At 41.5% G+C, this 18,836-nt stretch overlaps 2 protein-coding genes across 2 annotated transcripts in view; one reads left to right on the top strand and one right to left on the bottom strand.

Annotated features, from left to right (window-relative positions):
* Positions 1-18,836, bottom strand: part of T265_07356 (hypothetical protein) — a gene marked incomplete at both ends in the record, with an annotated part of 129,403 nt that overhangs the window by 11,016 nt on the left and 99,551 nt on the right. The window contains one exon of the mRNA XM_009172855.1: positions 10,192-10,249. Coding sequence (XP_009171119.1) covers positions 10,192-10,249 — 58 coding nt within the window. The remainder of the gene's footprint in view (positions 1-10,191; positions 10,250-18,836) is intronic.
* Positions 4,741-9,234, top strand: T265_14269 (hypothetical protein; the record flags this gene model as incomplete). Its single annotated transcript, XM_009172874.1, is given in 4 exon segments — positions 4,741-4,824; positions 7,807-7,911; positions 7,916-8,145; positions 9,165-9,234. Coding segments are annotated over 4 exon segments (489 nt in total), but the record flags the coding sequence as incomplete, so codon positions are not given.

Raw genomic sequence — 18,836 nt, forward strand, 5'->3', positions numbered from 1 at the left:
AACAATTTTCGAAAGTAAGCGTACCTGTGTCCGAAACGTTTGGAGATCAGCGCTGCATTCTCTGTCGTCAGGACACTTCTGTAATCGGAGACCAGACTGATTCAAATGCATTCTCTTCAGTTCTCTCATAAGATAGCAACCCGAAAATTCCACACATCAGTTAGGCTTGCTTGCTAGAGTATTATGTGCTGGCTGTCCTGGTCCTGATGACGTAATGCCAACCCTAGACTGCTGCCGACTGAAAGGCAGCATACTGGGCTCCAACCCGGGACTTTTAATCACACTGAAACCACGCACACTGTGGCAGAATTTAGCGATCCTCATTTGCCTTGGCGTCCTGCCTGTGCACCGGTTTTCCAAATGTGCATGATGCCTTACTCGTCCGTAAGTGAATAAAAATCGGAAAATTATCGCCAATCATTTAGGTTTCATCACTTACGGTTGATGCTACCATTTCATAACCTGCTCTAGATGTCCTGTTTATAACCGAAAAATGAGGTATAAAACAAAAGTCGAGTAGAACCAAGGACACGAGTGTAGAAGAGGATAGCTAATAGAATCAGTTGATGCCAACTCTAGAATTGTAGATTTTCTATGTGCATTTCCGGCCTGAAATGCAAACGCTAAGATATCTATAAGCTAATACCTAGATGCTGCTTCCCTGGCATATTTACGGGTTCACAGTTTACCACCCTCTTCGGATAAGTGAATTTCTAGTTTAACAATGAATAGCAATGCAACTTAAAATATCTTTGGTTTATGTTTCACAATAACAACTGTCACACACCAAAGAGGACAGGACATTGGTTACCGTGAAAGACTTACACCGCTTTTGTTGAAACATTTGTGAAGTTCAAATAAAATGATGTGACAAGCAGCAGCATCGATCTAGTAGAAGGCCATTCACTGGTTCCGTGTGAACTCTGACATCCTATTTATATACCAGGAATTCAGAATAATATTAACGTCGGGGATATGCTGGAGTTTATATTATGGACTTACTCAACCCATATACCTGTACTGTATGATAATTCGAATGAGTTGGCCTTATTTTTCCACCAAACATTTCTTCCATTCGTGGAACGATATACCTAGATGTGTGACCAAGTCAAATTTATCCGTATTTTATATGGATAACTAAATTTTCGGGTCCCAGTCATGATTAATCAAATTTAGACGCTGAGGCATCGCGCAGCGGAGATTTTCAAACACCGCTTTAGATATTCTGAGACAAAAGGTTTTTTCGTTCTTCCAGCACAGAAATTACACGATGTGCTATAAATTAGCACATACAGTGTCTAACATTAATTATTTTCGCCTATATGGCTAATGCTTATCGGTCATATGCACTAAAATATGCTACCGCATACAACAGCTCGTGTATCACTGGACAAGGTTCGGCAACCTGTGCACTAAATAAAATTACGCGTGTTATTAGATTGATTTCCCTCCGAATCATACCCACTTCGCCCAGAAGGATATAGTAAATCAGCCTCACATGTAACTAGAATCCATAGAAAACAAGAGTTACAAAAAAGTTTTCGTCTTGGTCCCAGGTTATGGTATTCAAATAGCTAAGAATTACGGTTTTTCGGAGCCTGTGATAGGCGGATCCTGAGGTACGCAATCACTTAAGTTCAAATGTTTCACATTTAGTATCCTTCTGATTTTGATGCTGGTTGATTGTTCCACCAGACATTAATATGTTTTCATAAGGGCTAAGGAAATCAACCAGATTGTGCTGTCATGAATTGGAAATTACCCGGTAGTCATTTTTACTACTTCATTAGTTTATCATAATTTTCATCCTGGTGATAAAGTGCACGATCATAGGGGTTCGTCACACGATATGGATTCAAAAAACGAACAGCGGTACAAGAACTTACACCTGGTAAATGTGGGCAAGTATAACACACCGTTATTGAGCAACAAATGATTTGGAAGAAAGCTCCTGCAGTTGTTGCATACACAAATCGCTACTTTGCCAACATAAACAGAATAAAAAAGAATTACGCTTTTGTATATCGAAAACGCCACAGAAATAACTGTAAGATATTAACGGCAACATGAAGTAACAGTCGCCTTCAGGCGTGTAAAAACACTCAGAAGGATCATTTTGAAACCGAAATGAAGACTGCATGAAATGAATAAGACGAGCGTGATCTGCAAACTTCAATGTAATAACTGTGACAAACAGTATGTTGGCCAGATTGAAAGAAAACTTGCCACCAAAACTTGCCAACAAAAAACTTGACCTACTGTCCTTTGTTTCAGCCCACGCAGACAGAAAACAACATCAGTACCGTTAGGATGATGTTTAAATGGTTGTTTGCGCAAGAACGAAATGGTAACGAGAGTTCATCGGGACGTGGTGCTCCACATAAAAATATCTATCAATAATCACATCCAAATCTACCCAGGCTTTCGGTCGGTGGAAAACCAGAGCATACATTGCGGAACTCTGAACTACATTGGAAATCAAACAACCCAACGATACTCGACGGGTCAGTCGGAACAGATAAAGAAAGCCTTGAAATAAAAGGTTATTCAATCAGTCACTCAAGAAGGAAGAAAATAGACTAAGAAGCAAGGAGAAAACGGACCAATCATAATGGAGGAACAGAAATGTCGAGTTGAGAGCTCCCGACGAGCCAATCAGACACAAGCAAATTATATCACAGTGCAATTGAGATTCCAAAACTGACCAAAAAAAATATGCGAAAGCCACGTCGGGAAAACTTTAGAAACCATATAGAATCTATATAAGCACAGACAGAGTCGGAGCGATCAATGCGTTCATCTCCGCCCCAATGATGTCATCTCGATTAGTATCCAACTAACAGGCTGGGTGAAAAGACCATCAACAAATTGCAATTTTATCGCCCCCTACGTCAGTTATAATTGTGACCTTCATTCAAAATCGGCCTGGATTTTTTTCAGATGAATGCAAGTCAGTATCACCTGATGCACTGTCCATATTTGTTATATCTGCTGATTCGTCAATCTGTGGTATCTGCTGCTGACCCGCTCCAGTGCCTAGTGTCGGAGAGAATACTCACAGAAGGGAACACAACAGCTGTATTTCGAACAAGCGAGTGGGTGAGGGTGCGAAAGTTACAACGGCCCCACACTATTTAAAGAAGACTTTCTGACATTGATCCAGGCCGTCTGATAGGCGTTAGTGTTCACCCGTCAACATCACTCGTGCCTCTGTGAAAAGCCTGGACACTGATCACATTCGGTCGTGCTTCTGTGGCGCAGAGAACACTCATCAGGTCTTGCTGAATTGATTGAATGATTGGTTGGCCTGGACGCTTGCCGGCTTTCCAAATGAGTTTTTGATGGATAGGTTCCGGAGTTCAGAAGTTGCTTTCAGGAATCTGGCCTTCCTGATAACATTTAAATTGAAAATTCGTCCTGCAAATAGCTACGCTATATACAGATTATTTATCCTGCGCAAAAAGGTTCTTAGTCAGGGCTTCGGTGACGAAATCTTTCCGAAATCTGTATGTATCGACAGTGTGGAAATGAGCAGATGCCTATGGCATTGCAGTGCCACTCCACGCAATGGTTTCCATCTTAACAAACCCTGCAATTATGTCTGTACAGATCAAAAGTACTTGAGATGTGCCGTCATCAACGATAAATTTCACGCCTTTCGTGAGTGTCTAGTCTAATCTGCATGTTTTCTTGTTGCAAAGATGCTTAGGTTAATGAGGTCTATAAGGAAAGTGGATTCTTTGTATCACTCAGGTGGAAAAATTGATCTTTGGTCAATTGATCTTTGGTCTTCTTGAATTGCAATCCCAAGATCCGATCTAACGATAATTACCGACAAACGTCTAAGTAGCCTGGAAAGCAAGCAACCACTATTTCCCATCGACACCTATTTAGTTTTTATATTTCTTCACGGGTATCTCAATGACTCCGTTGACTTACTCGACCACCCTATCTCTAATTGTACAACCATCCATTGCCTATTTTTAAATTGGATATTCGCTAACAGACCTTCTGGAATGACAAGAGGGAAACAGTAGGGGAGCACCGCGGCTCCCAAGAAGTCATCCTTGTGCGTTGCGACTGTCGGCAGACAATACCCACATTGAGGAGGGTGCTTATGCCAGCAGAAAGCAAATACTAGGCAGGCATATTACCACTGGTTACTGTCGGCAGCAATACCCACATTGAGGAGGGTGCATATGCCAGCAGAAAGCAAATACTAGGCAGGCATATTACCACTGGTTACGAAATGCCAGTACAAGTGTGTTGTCCAACATTTCGACTTTCCTAGTAGTAACGAATAAAGCGATACTTTACGGTCGAATTAAAAGCTAAGAATTAAATGAAGGCATTGTCTTTATGAATATCGTTTATCAAGCCTGTACTTCTGCCATCTGTCCACGGTGTTGTATCTCTCTCCAGGTTAAAAAGCGATTCTTTAAAAATTCACTTAAAAATCATCACTGTGTAGTTGAATTATTATCACACTTCTTTGATTCATCATGCCAAAACCTGGAGCATTCTATCTCAACCATCCCCAAGCTGTTTCCATGCGTACCACCCATGATTTGGAAGTTGACTACCACACCAAAACGACCAAAAGACAGAAACCACAGCTCGCTTTTTTGTATCTTAGCATCCGGTAACCCACACACCATTAAAGTAGACCTTAATGTTTTGGTGTGGCAGAGGTTTGTGTCACTTTCACTCCCCTAGCACCAAATTTCCTTCATTGTACAGGTGCAGTCGGCTCCAGGTGAACATTTATGGATCGACACCAACGCGTCTGGAGACCTGTGTTACGTACCTGAACCAGAATGCTGTGTAAGTTTTGTATGGCCTCTTGTTGGCAAGTTTGTCATGGTAACTGGCTTATGTTTTCCAACTGTTCCTGGATTAATTCTTTGATTCGTTTGTTTGGTAATCAGGGAAGATATCCAGTTTTAGTTACTTAATCGTAATTCAAAAACTTCAAAGTGTTATCTCCAAACTTGATACAAGCAAGTTACTTCAAGCAAACTCGATTAGGTGGTGATTGTTCTCACAAAATGCTGTTACGTGTGGTATTCAGAATCCTTCAAAAGAGTGAAGAAACGTTGTGGTTCATCTCCTACCATAACGTTTATACCGGTTTCGACTATGTAGTAAGTTATACGAAAAAAGCTCGCTACATCAGGAACCGTGGGAGCATTTATTAAGTGCAACAATAACCACAACAGTGAACTCAACGCTACGCTCCATAACAACGCACTGATGATGTCATCTCGATTGATGATGAAACGTTTGCAATCGAATTGCCCAGCTCAGCGAACAAACCAACGATCGTCTACGCAACCTGAGCTAACAGCATTTTCCTCTATAGAAAAATGTAAATCTGTGCTCTGTATCTATTGGGAGTCAGTCTTCTGGTTGGTGAGGGACAGTCCATCTGACCCTGGGGGACAATCACAATCAAAGGGTTGATCAAAGGTCTTCTGTTAACTCTCAGGACGTCGTTGGCCGGCAAAAGTTATCGTGGGGGGCTTTTCACAAGAGGATAAATGGTTTTGTGAAATGTGAGTAAGACAATGCACACACCCATCGTTGGAATGGACACAGCTAAAGAGACCTCTACTTGAATATGACATTGCACCCAACCCACGAAGTGAACTCGTTTGTAGGTTAACTTGAGAAGCACAACATAAGCTCGAGGTGTATGCCTACGTGATGAGTCTCAAGCAGATAAGAAATACAAGGTCTATCAAAGAGTTTTCAAAAAACCCATTTGTAGTGTTCCACCAAGAAAATTTGCGGCGAATGGAAAGAAGAGACTTCCTTCGTGCAGCACATTCAGCTTAATCTCTCGCTGAAAGCAAGTTGATGTGTACCTGGGTGTTTCTCGCTTACTGCTAGTTACTTCGCGCGGTGTGTAAATTTAACATTTTACCAGTGAAAGCATGCAACACTGGTCTGATATACTTTTTCATCTAAGTAAGGCACAGCAATTTCACGTAGCGAAGTGCTAAACTTCGTTTTCATAGGTCACCACTTCCTCGAGCAAACCGATTTATGTTCCAAATTTGGACGAGTAAATTGCCTGTAATTTAAGTTACCACATCCGGTTGTTCTCTCACTTAATTGCTATTCTAAATGCAGTCTATGTTTGTGGAACATCGGCTATAAAAACAGGTTATTAAACACTCATACCGTGTGTGCGTCAGCTGTAAAACTCCGCCCTACTTAACAAGATGCTCTGTAGCGTCAAACATGGTCATCACTGGAATTTCAGTTGGCTTCCTTTTGTCCAGTAAGAAAGTTATGGTTAATCAAAAACGAGTGAATAGCTCAGGACAACCTGAACTTACATTTTATCTCAGGTCCTAGACTACTGTTCCTAGTCATACTAGCAAGCATCAGACTACGAATAAACTTCTTATTGCTTAGGACGAACCTCAGGTGCGGACGTTATTGGTGACTGATTTCACAGTTTACAGTACAAACTTAATACCTTTTATTAAACTGTTGTGCACTGAACAAGATGCTACTGTCATTTGGAATATGGGGACCAAGTTCTTAACCTCGTGCAACGCTCTGTGCAACACTACCTCCCAATTTGGTGGCGATGAAGTTTGATAACGATGTTGGACACCAGCACGCAAAGGAGCTTAAACATTAAAGCCATTGGGGTGTGATAAAGGGTTATAAAGATAAGCTGACCAATAAACTAACATTCAAAGACGAATAAGAGCAAGTGAGATCCAAGTACTCACAGGCACCACCAAATTTTCTGTGAACACGGAACAATTGGACCTGGCACAAAACGCTAGATGCAAATTTGGTACTGTGGTGAAGAATTCCCACAGTATAAACCTTCGAGAATATACGTGTCTATCAATGCAGGCTTATGGTCCAATGTTCCGAGTGTCGTAAACAGATGCGCCTAACTTGTAACTTAAGGAGTGTGATAAATCACTCGTTACTAACAGCTATTTATTCCACCACGTTTAAAATAGCTGCGGGTTTGAGACTGGCCTCTGCACTTTCGCCGGCCGACCTCATTCCCTTGGGTTTCGGCAGACACCATGGGCTTCAGCACAGCACCCCATTTAGCTCCGTGCCTACCACCCGTAGATTCTTACCATGCATGGGCGCCCAGCGGTTGCACCATTCTTGACCGACAAAAATGATTTAAATGTCATTGAGAGCCTTTTGAAAACTACTAAACGAGCTGGAAAGGCTACCTATTTGATAATAATAAAAGAAACCATGCGGGTCGCCGTCCCAACAAAAAAAACCTAGTGGCTTTAGTCACAAATTTCAAATGAATTTGCCAGGTTAACTCTAAATACGGCATCCCTGGCAGAAAAAAAATTCACACTGGAAGCAGAATCCGACAGAATATCCGGAAACAGCTCCAGACGTCTCATTTGTAATGTCGAAAACGTGCTCTAGCTTGACACACCATACACGCTGAATAGCTAATTAAACCAGCGACTGTTAGTTAATCCTTTTTTTGAAAGCACAAGCAGTGGCGATAAGTCGTTTTAATAATGTTTCTTGTGGTAATGGGTAGATTCTTTATCAGCGTTGCAATAGCTTGGTAAATTCGGATATTTTATTTGATGCCCCACGCAGTATCGTTTATTTTCGAAGAGGCTGGTCACAACCATAGAAAGTAAAATGCAAGCGATGGGTGTGGAAGTGTTACATGAGTATATTAGATAATCAGAGAAGCGTCCCATTCAAAGTCACGCCACCAACAGTTTTGGTCGGACAAGATAAATCCCAACGTGTGTAAGAATGTTTGGTATGGAAACGCTTGTGTAGAAACCAACAACCGAAGAAAAGAGAAACAATTCTCAATGCTCTTTAAGGCGCTATAGCACAGTCAAGACTCACATCAGAAGCAGAGTGTCTGACATACTGGATCTGGTAGGAGAGTCAACGGCAAGAATGTACACTCAATGCCTGTACTACGCATAAAAGTGTCGTAATCACGCAGACAGCCCACAATGGCAAGCAAACACAAGTCACTGACTTTGATCCTAAGGAGTTCCAGTCCAGTAACAGCCTTGGTGGATTGAGGAAAGCAGATCCGTCACTTGATTGCTGTTTACACGTTACGCTAACTATCCTTCACTCTAAAACCACCTTCGATCATACATTGTTCACCTATCTTTTATCATAATTACGTAGTTTTCACCTCTCTATTTTCGGTGTTTTAACCGAATAAGGTAATCCTCTCAGATGAGATAACATGTTGAACGCTTACCAGTCAGCTCTGTCTTTCAGTCGTGTGGAGAATCACAAGGGCAACTGCCCAGTTGCATTCAAAACGTCGTTGCGGAATAAAAGTCACATCGTGACATTTGTTCACTCCAAATATATAATAAATGACCTGATAATATGTCGGTTATTATTGTGCATTCCATCGCTTACATACAAATTCACTAAAGTTTATTTTCAAGACGGTTCAATGGATTTATTGGTTGTAGGATCTTGTCTGCAGATTGGGCAATCTTGCTTGCCAGCGTATGTTCCATATTTTGCTGAGTAATTTCGCTGGTCCAAGCTGAAAACAACGAATACAACGAAAATTACACTGACACTCCTGGTGTAATTATACCTAAACAAATACAATATGTTAGTAACGGGGTTAGGATGCTGTCCAGCAAAGTCATGCTGTCCCCACTTTGTAGGTTCATACAGGGGACTCGAGATTGGCAAAGCATTTCGCTTAATCAGCGATCAGTTGGAAGGGAATCCATGTTACAAAGGTCAACAGTTTGGCACTCAGTTTGTCGCATGTTATTCACATAATCCCTTCTTTCATAGAACCCCGAAGGGTGTAAAACATAATGAACGTTGTGTGCTCAACTTAGCCTAGTCCCATGTAGCACGCCAACCGAAGCGGAGCTGATACCATTCTATTTGAGATTTGTCGGGTAACTGATAATAGCGAAACATTGCTGTAGTATCCTTAGTCCTAAACAGTGATGCAGTATGGTGTGCTCTCCTAAGGATGCTAATAATTATCTGCTTAACCTTTGTTTTATTCCGATATTTTCCGTGATCACTGAGTACTTTCACAATAAGCATGTCCACTTGGTTGACAACGTGAAAAAGAGGTGTGAATAATAACCAGCTACTAAAAATGTTTTTGAAATTTCCTCTTACTTTTGCAGAGATCCGGTGGAAAAAAGAAGTGCACTGTGTGTCGCATTACTTGTCACGTCAAATGCATGGACTCGGTAGGCATTCAATTTTTGGTGTGCTCTACTGATGTCCAGTCTGCTGGAACGCTTCTTTTCACCACTGTTTTTATACTTTATAAAATCCGTATCCATCACTAGCAGGTCATGCTGTTTAGATTCAACAGTTATTGTACCTTTGGACGCCTACTAACTCGTAATCACCTCAAATGCTCAACGCATATTATGGCAGACATGACTTCCACCACTGATCAGCGGCGATCCACAGTACAAACATTATGGCGTTCAAAGCAACTATTACAGAGAATCGTTAATCGCTTTCTTAAACGAAGTTGTAAATCTGAATTTTTACATGAGATCCCACGACTGAATCTCCAAAAGCCTGATTAGCCGTGTACGAATGTAGACGGGCAGGATTATGCAGCCATGTGGCTCTTAATCTGACTAACATTTAACTTATCCGCACGATATTCTGGCCACTGATGATTATTTAAAATGTTTTAAGTAAGCACTCATAGGTCTCTCTTCAAGACCTGAAACGTGCCAAATTTCAGCTTTGAATTTAGTAAATCGTTCAAAGTAAACATCCGATCGGAATATTTCGGATTTTAGCTTAGCTAAATCTAGCAGGACGCGCAAATTTCAGGAATTACATACCTTGGTTGAAAGGAAGATCGGAAAAGTACGAACTGATCAATTCCAAACCGCAAAAGAGTACTTCGCTTTGATCTACGCTTTGTATATACAAAAGAACGTCATTACCATAGGCAACAAAATCAACTGCAGACATTCGTTCAATTTGGCTGCTATCATCGTTATGTGGAACAGGAACAGCAGTTTAGTGCTTCCGTAAGGTTTGTTCTCCACCACAGATCAAACGAAAAACCGATCAAATGGTCCGCGTTCCCGTCGACTAAGACCATTAGGAATATAGGTTTCGGAAACCATACTTTTTCCGGCAAGTCGCAAATTTTTTACAGCTGTACGTTGCCGGACAAACCCGGACGGAAGCAGAATCAAACTTCAGAATCAGAAATGCATAGCTAATATTCGGGTAACTAAAACAGAAAACACAAGTGAGAATGTTTCATACATTATAACCATCGGACGAATACACGTGGATCAAAGTAGCCCAGAGCACAGTTTCTTTAACCGGAGAAAAATTCCTAAGCTTGGCATATCCTGTGATCAGTGGACCTTCGTTCTAAAACCATCCAATTTTTTTACTGACTAGGCTATTTTTCCCAACCTTATTCTCATAGACTCTGGTTTTAAGTGGTATAATGTATGTAAACCACTCCACCAATAGCCTGTTGGCATTTTCGATTTATTGTAAGAAGAGTCTGTCATCTTTCACAAGGCTGAAATGTGCACCGAAATGTCTGAGCAGGACGTGACCTATACGGGTGCTACCCGGTGATCCTTGTACAATCTTTAGGTTGTCCGTCCTAGAGATTCACGATCAGAAAGTTGGTATGTCGGTAGCAGCCTAGTCTGTTTAAAGAAGTTGGAAAAGTGGATGCCAAACAAATCAAAATACTTCGACTAAGCTCCTGAAATTGAATCATTTATCTTATCTTTATCATTTTGCTTCGTTTCTGTCACCCCACTTTGTGTATGTAAATACGCCACTCCCGGCGAAATAGAATGGAGGTGAAATAAATTCAAAACTATCCAAAGCAACATCAGTCCTCCCAACTTCTGATACTATCCAGCAAAACTAGACTTGAAAGTCAGGCGCATGACCCTGAGACAGCCACGTGACATAATGATTCACTGGGACTGTGAGGATTATTGTCTGACTGATCGAACTAACCATGCATACGTGGATGCGTTAGTGCCTAAGCAGTGCACACAGAGACCGGTTACCTGGTGTTATGTCGTCTATCATTCTTCCGAGCCAGAAGCTTAAGAACCGAAACGCAGTGGTGTCCGATGAACAATATTAGGAAGAGCACAAGTGTAGAGATCTACTCTGTGAAACTCTCTGAAGCATTCTGCCATAACATTGACTAGCTCTTTTGAAGTTGCTATACTAATATAGCAAAAAGAATATATCTTTTAGCGCAAGAGACTCAAGGTAAGTGATCTGAATTCTGGCAAGCTGCGGAACAGGTTCAAGAACAAGAAGGACAGCGCTTTCTGTTCCAAGTGCTAATGATAGCGCAAACATACGTGGATTTTAAGCTGTCCGATAGATATTTTCAGAGTGAGGATGACCTGAAAATTAAGGCGCGAGTATCACTCCGTTTAAAGAAGTGACGCGTACGGACACAGTCTCTTGGCCGGGAGAACTAATCAATGTTCAGGCAAAACTCCACTACAAACAATCTGGTTTGAAACTTTAAGTGGATTCTTGAAACATTCTGTGTAATAAACACATGGAAAACTTTAATGCCTAAAGGTGACTTGGTGGACAATTCAATCGTTTCCTCAGGTCCTTGGGTTCTCTTCCAACCGATGTTTTTACTGCAATCAACAGTAGCGGCTGCGACCAAACCTACCTGATGAGCATCAACGGGGATGAAACAAACCAATTCTATTTACTGGGTAAACCATTTATTGGTTTTAGGATTTTATATTCAAATGGCTCTTGTTTGGCTCAGCAAGTGAGGAGAAATTGTTTAGGATTTTGGTTACAGATAGAGAGAATGCTTCCAATCTTTTATGACCCCGAAAGATCTTACATTTTTGAAAAGCGATAATGATACACCAGAAATATTCAAACAAAATTTTGGATTTTATTTTTTAGTTTCTTTTCCTTCTGCTTAGTTTAGTTTTTTACTTTTCACAGAGACTTTTTCAGTTTCAATTCAGCCGCCCCTGACTAATTATACAAAGACAGACTGTGTGTTGGATTTTGCCATTCCATAAGTTTTTGATCAAAAAATGTTACCCATAGGTAAGGAATTTACAGACTAACTAAATAAGGTGTGAAAGAGAAAACTTCATCTGGGTTATGTGTATTTTGGTGTGTTAAGCACTCATGCGCGTAGAATGTAATTACCAGTGCCTCATAAATATGTACCACTACTCAGGAGGTAAGAATTTTTGCAATGTGGAGACAATTAAATTATAGAAACGTTCTGGAATGTGAAAAAGGTAACTTATTTTACTCTGTCTAAACCAATATGTATCCTCCCCCAAAGGTTTTCTGGTTCTTTTCGTACTTTGCGTGCGAAATAACAGGGATAAATCAAAACCGCAGAGAGATTGCTTTTAGTAAGCTGGAACTAAGTCATATTCTCTTTCCACTGCGTGTTGGGTCTTTGGGATGCTTACCATGGAGATGAGATGTCTGGTGGGCAGAAAAGCGCCCAGATCAGAACTTTTTGTCATTGGTAAGTTTGGTGGTGAAGACAGAGTCAACGATGAAGAGGAAAGGAAGAAGATGACCGTGTTTGTACACCTCGTCAGCAAGGATGTCACAGTAACTCTTTCAAACAAAGAGCATTTATCTGGAAATCGTTTCGTTTGGATGAATAGATTTTCTCTATGATGTAGGATAAAATATGGTGGCAGTCGTTTCGCTTAGACATGTTGGTTAATATCTTAGATCAGAGTAGAGCACGGTTTCCTTACAGTTTCGTATCACTCTATGGAGAAGGGACTACTAGTGAGTTCAAATGATCTCCAATAATAACTTGCGATGTCTGCCATCCATTTGTTCGCGATGAATTTGCCTTCGTAAACGAGGATACCCGTAAGCGAAATTCCTTGTTGATTAGTCAACAGTCCACGTTTACCGTCTGCATTTTGAGATCTTATTGCTAGTATTAGTGTGCTAGTGTATCCTTTTTTCATGTTTCAAATGTCGTGTACTGATTGCAACAAGCGGACATAACCTAGAGCGGTAAACATCTTAAGATGTGGTTTATCACTGCATGTTCATATAAACACGTCTATTTTTTGTTATCGAAGGCACTGTATTGTGAAATCTTGGTGTGAATTGTAAATAACAGTGATGGTACCTCTAATTAGGATTGCCTTCACCAATCCTTTGAAGTTAAGGCTGAACGAAACTGGTCAAAACCACGGTAGCTACGCGACAGTTAGCTACTGGGCCGTTTGAAAGTGATAATTTCTTCGACTAAACGCAGTTGGAAGTGATGTATTGCTGCCAGTGCGCCAATTACTTTGCGAAAGATTATATTTTCATTCGGATTGGCAAGCCTACAGCAGCTTTTGTGAGCCTGCAACATTTATGGCGAAAGCACGGCGACAGCTCACCCACCAAGGATCAAGTTTACGATGCTGCACTTAATATGATTGTATGGGTCAGAATCTGGCCAATGTGCGCTGAGGACTTAAGAGACCTCAAATGTCTGACTATTGCAAGCATTTTCCTAATCTGGTGGAAACACCGGATCAGCAATACTGAAGTATGTTGAATGGTTTTCTGAAGAAACAACTCGCCCATGATAGATGAACTGGTCGGTCTCCACAAGTGTTGCTGGTTTGGTTACAGTTATAGTTAAGGGACGGTGAGAAGCATTTCCAAGGATACAAGGTCTTCTTAGTTTTTTTCTTTCTGGCATACACTGGTTCGTTCTGACGAGCGACTGGTTCTCAAGTACGACTACCGTTTATTCCGTCAGCTTGTATCCCAGTCAACCCATCACCTCGAAGGGCCCTTATCGTGCAACCACGTGAAGGGAAGAAACGAGAGGTCAAACAACGCCTTAGCATTTAAGTATGAAAGCCATCACCAGAAAACTCATGCACTATTCATTATCATATAGCTGGATGGAGACCGTGAGATGGGACAAATCGATGGTTACAGGCATCACCAGACATGACTCAGTCGCGCCCTCAATTGCGCTTGTTAATCCAAGCGATCGTCTTAAATGCATAACTCCTCTTATCATCGCTCTTATGAAAAGTTTAGTGACAACTCTGCATTTTCGTGTCTCTTATGTCAGCTACCGTCTCCAACGCGCAGCTATCTAATAGACCTCCCAGTATCATCGTTGAACACAATCGTGGCAGCTAGAACCATTGCACGACAACAGCGCGGTTGTTAAAGCTGATGATGATTGTGATGATTGCTTTGTTTCTGTCAATTCAGTCTCCAGAATAACAGAGATCTTCTGGGACACCGTTCTAGTACTGACTGTCTTATACGGCGATATCATATAAATAGCTTAACATAAAGCACCCATGCCAATAACTTTAATTTGAAAATAATCACTAGCTGCTACACAGGTGCGCCTGGTACACGGATGTAGAAAATTTTATCCGAAGCACACAGCAGTGGAACGTCAATTCTATTGTTAGTAAAGGCCAAACGTGAATCTTCATTCTGTAAAAGGATAAAGAGGGATTCATACCCTATTTTTCATTTGATTTGGTCAGCTGATAGTGATTTACCAAATATAACCAGTGTTCAAAATAGGAACGTTTAGGAGATCACATGAGCCTATTTTTGTAAGGATGCCGCTTAAACCCCTCGTCGACGCAAAAACACGTGTTATGGACTACACAATCAAATAATGGATTTTAATGGCTCTATTCCAAGTGCGAAAACCCGGTTAGTCTATCGGGCGACATTATCTACGATCCGATTGTGGCCTTTAATGGGAGCTTCGCAAAAGGTAGCTAGCTACCCTTTTCACAAGCTACCAGCTTTCTGCTGCATTTCTACTGACGGGACATCTTTCACACGTCGGAAAATTTGATGATCAGCAATGCCAAGCTGGTGGTTATCAGTAGGTTGCCAGTTATATCACCCGGGTTTCTGTGAAACTCTGGCCGATGACATCTCTCGGTCAGTACTTCTTAATTTCGCACAAATAGTCCACTTCGTCTTGATGCACAAAATCCGAACGGAAATCGCAAAGCTTTATCCAAGAGATACTTTAGTGTGCACTTATGGCCCATTCAGTAGCACGTCTTGTAACTACTCTGTGTGCTGGATTTTTATTAGGCTGTTTTGCTATAGTCAGAAAACCACTGGCATCATTCTTGAAATTGAAGCAGCTTTAAGACGAGCAGTGCTGCTTTTTGCAGAGATATCAAACTTGAAGTACGCACACTCATAGACAACTCTTACTTCTTTGTTGTTATGTGTTGCTTCTTGTCATTCAGGCTGACAAACCAGACAGATAAAAATCCGCCTCAACAATTATGAAACTGCTTGTCAAAGAAAAACAGCGCGCTGCGTTAGCAACAAAATTAACAATCCAAAGCAAGTTTGTTTTAAAAAAATACTGCCTGGTTTCCAAAATTTTCGGTCGGATTCACACAACGAGTCGTGTCCGTTCTTCCTCATGCTTGGCTGCTTAGATGAAAGTAGGCAATTTGGTTTAAGGAACTGTTTGTTCGAATTATCCGGAGCTTTTCAAACTAGTTGCTGTAAGCGACAGTCTATTTCTGGCTGCATAAATTTGGAAAATGCAGGCTTATTTGATAGATTGCATAACATTATTTACGACCACCTTGAGAATGGAATTATGAAACCCATCCCGCTCCGCTTCATCCTCATTACCTAATTGCCAAACACAGAGCTTTATGGGTAAAAATTCCTTTCTTTCAGATGGCAATTTTTAGGACTGCTAGAAACACTCTATCAAACTGTATACTGTGATGAATTATTCACTTCACCATTACTTGCCGTTTGGGCAAATTGAAATCATTTGTGATTCCCAAGGGACAATCAGGCCCCCAGCACGTGTTGACAGGAATCTGGTCGGTGTCTGTGCTAGGATGGTCCACTTGCCCAAAATGTCAATCCCTAATGACATTCCTGCACAATCTCTCTCAAACAGGTGGACAAGTACCGACACAGCTCGTTTTGTGCACATTTATGTCTCACGTCAGGCGTCAACTAGTATTTCTCTGTGAGCTTTTAGTACTTTCTCTCTGTAAAAAAACACCGACAAGTTACATTCATTGGATTTAATAAAAGTACAGCTGAAACTGAAGCTTCATGTGGATCATTACTAGACAGGATCGGAAAATGACGGGAGTGTAACTAATCTGAGAGAATTATCATAATGGATATTCTTCACTGTCCGGAAAAGGGATGCTCTGCATAAATCGTCGCCCCTGAGTGCAAAGGTCTTTGGTAATGATTCCAGGATGTTTTCTTCGTTTTCGTCCATTCTTCATATCTGAAAATGGCCTGCGAATTGAGCACCTAATAACTTTCAATTGCTCTGTTCCACTTTGCCAAGGCTCACTCCCTCGGTCTTTTTGGTGAAATAAAAACCATTGGAACAGCCATCAGTAAAACCAACGGGTTTTGTTGCACTAAGTTCTATGAAAATGCACTTCTTCGTAGACTATCACTAATCACGGTTCGATTTGGATACGTGTAAAACAATCCATTTCGCTTTATCCAGCAGGAGAAGTCGGGCCAAGAACACAGATAAAATTATGAGCCACTGGTATTGTTTTCTGCTCATGCTTAAGTGTTTTTTGCTGGGTTCCCATGTTAATCTGGGCGATTTTTTAGCATGGGGTGTTCACATAGGATAATGAAATTAAAACTTTAAATCATTCTTTTCTGATTGTCCCTCAGGTGGAGATTTCTCGTAATGGGATATTGATGCTCTGTCAGTGTAATATACTTGGAGATTAGCAAGCCTGTTTCTTCAGTGTGTCATTTGGACGAAAGTTATCCGTAAATGTGAAGAGCTCTCAGTGATTTCCAAGCAAAAAAGGATACAAAACGGAGCTAAAAATGCCTAACTGCGCGGCTTGTGGATAGATTTAAGCAACTCGTCGTAAAGCACGATCACTAACTGGACCATGCGAAGCACACAAAACAAGTGTAACTGCAACTGAGTTGCCAAGAGGTGACTAAAGTCCATTTATCCGCGGACAGTCACAACATGGCCAGCCTCTTTTTGCGCCCGTCTGTGACAACTGTAGAGGCAAGCTTGTTGATCGGATCATCAAGGCGGTGTTTCCTTTACGTACCCCCGGGACAGGTGACAATATCTTGTGCAGTGAAACCTGAACGCACTTTAACGTACACACGTCTTACGGTACATGCCAAATGAATGCAGGCCGACAACCATCTTGTACGCACTGTTTCAGTGTGGTGCAAGTTGGGCCTTGCAGTTTGTTGATGGAACAAACGAAAATCGCAACGTCGTTCGGATTCTGTGAGCAGATAGTCCAATTTCTCCTTATCAGGGAAACCTGAACAGTTCATGATACGTTCATGCTACTTGTTCATAACAAGTATGCGAATGCGCTCACTTGAAGATGATATATGTTCTCAAGACACACTGCAGAGGAAACAGATCAAGTGCCTAAAAAGTTCACTAGTGCGATAGGCGCACTATCTGTTCCTGTCAAACTTAGACTGGGAAACTTGCTACTCGAGGGATGCTCTCAAAATCCGTATATCTTTATGTGCATAGTTTTATTAATTTCCATGGTAATTTTATGGTATTTGATATACTGGAGGCTGCTTGGATTTTTTAGTGACCGGCTATTTTTATTAGAGCGGTCACACGGAATGTCTCGGGGGACTGTTCTGTGATTTGAAGCCTCGCTCTTGTTGACGTCATTAGGTCTGCACGCGATGCTGCAAAACAGTCTTAAAATTTCAAGCTAGGCAGACGCAATAGACCTGCAAATCAAGTCGATATGCGATCACTCACCTCAATGACCACTTGAAATACTAACATCCGCACATAACATGACTGATTTTGGAGTGCTTTCATCTCTAACACGTTTTCATACTAGGACGTGACAGGTTGGTCTAGGTAAAAATGTGGGAGAACTATCGTGCCACTAAAGAGTGCGGTTCTCGTTTTTCCCTCCCAAAATCCCAGAAGAACACTATTTTGTGTTTCAGGATCGTGCCCTGAACTTTAATCGTTAACATATGTTCACATCCAGTTTCTGCTTTGCGCCCCTTCAGATTGTTTGTCTCCATCTAGCATTCTACGTTTGGAAGCTACGTTGACTCTGGTCAAAATGGCTAAGCGGGACCATTTTATTGAATGTAACGCTCTTGAATCGTTCAGGACTCACTGAATGTTTGAGATTACTTTAAAAATAATGTTAGCTTGTCGTAAACATAGGCTTCTATTGGTCAACTGTCCCTTAGTTGCTGTTGTCACTAACCCAATAAATACAGATTAGTCATAAAACGGGGAGCTGAACTACCTCCTCGTAGTGCCGACTGGGTAGCCTTGATGCCAATCTAGGTGAGCTAAGAGTTCAGGATCTCCAGACGGAGACAACCACTCTGTTTGGTTTCACTGTACTGATTACTTTCGACACGAAACACTGTGGATCATCTGGTGCCGCCGCACCAGTCCCAACCAGTACACAGGAGAGACTCGTAGGGCTAACGTGTGAGGAGTAGGGTAAATGCTTCAGATCGAAAGTTGCCTCGGAAGCCCATAATCGAGTTCGCGGCAATGTCATTGTTGGTATAAACATGGTCGTCCAGTTGGTTTGCGCTGATTCTTCCCGTCTTTTTCCGACGAAGATTGACCTGACTCAACATCGTCGACACGCGCACCCACCCAGCATAATGACGATAAGCTTGGTCGCGTGAAGTATTTCGACGGCCTCAACAAGATTCGGAATCGCTCTGTGCCTGGCCGAAAATTTTTATCCGTCTTGTGGCACGCAAACCGCGCTGTTCGCGAGATTGGGGCGGTATTTTCCTGGTCGATC

Source organism: Opisthorchis viverrini (assembly GCF_000715545.1).
Source record: "Opisthorchis viverrini unplaced genomic scaffold opera_v5_169, whole genome shotgun sequence".
Classification (NCBI taxonomy): domain Eukaryota; kingdom Metazoa; phylum Platyhelminthes; class Trematoda; order Opisthorchiida; family Opisthorchiidae; genus Opisthorchis; species Opisthorchis viverrini.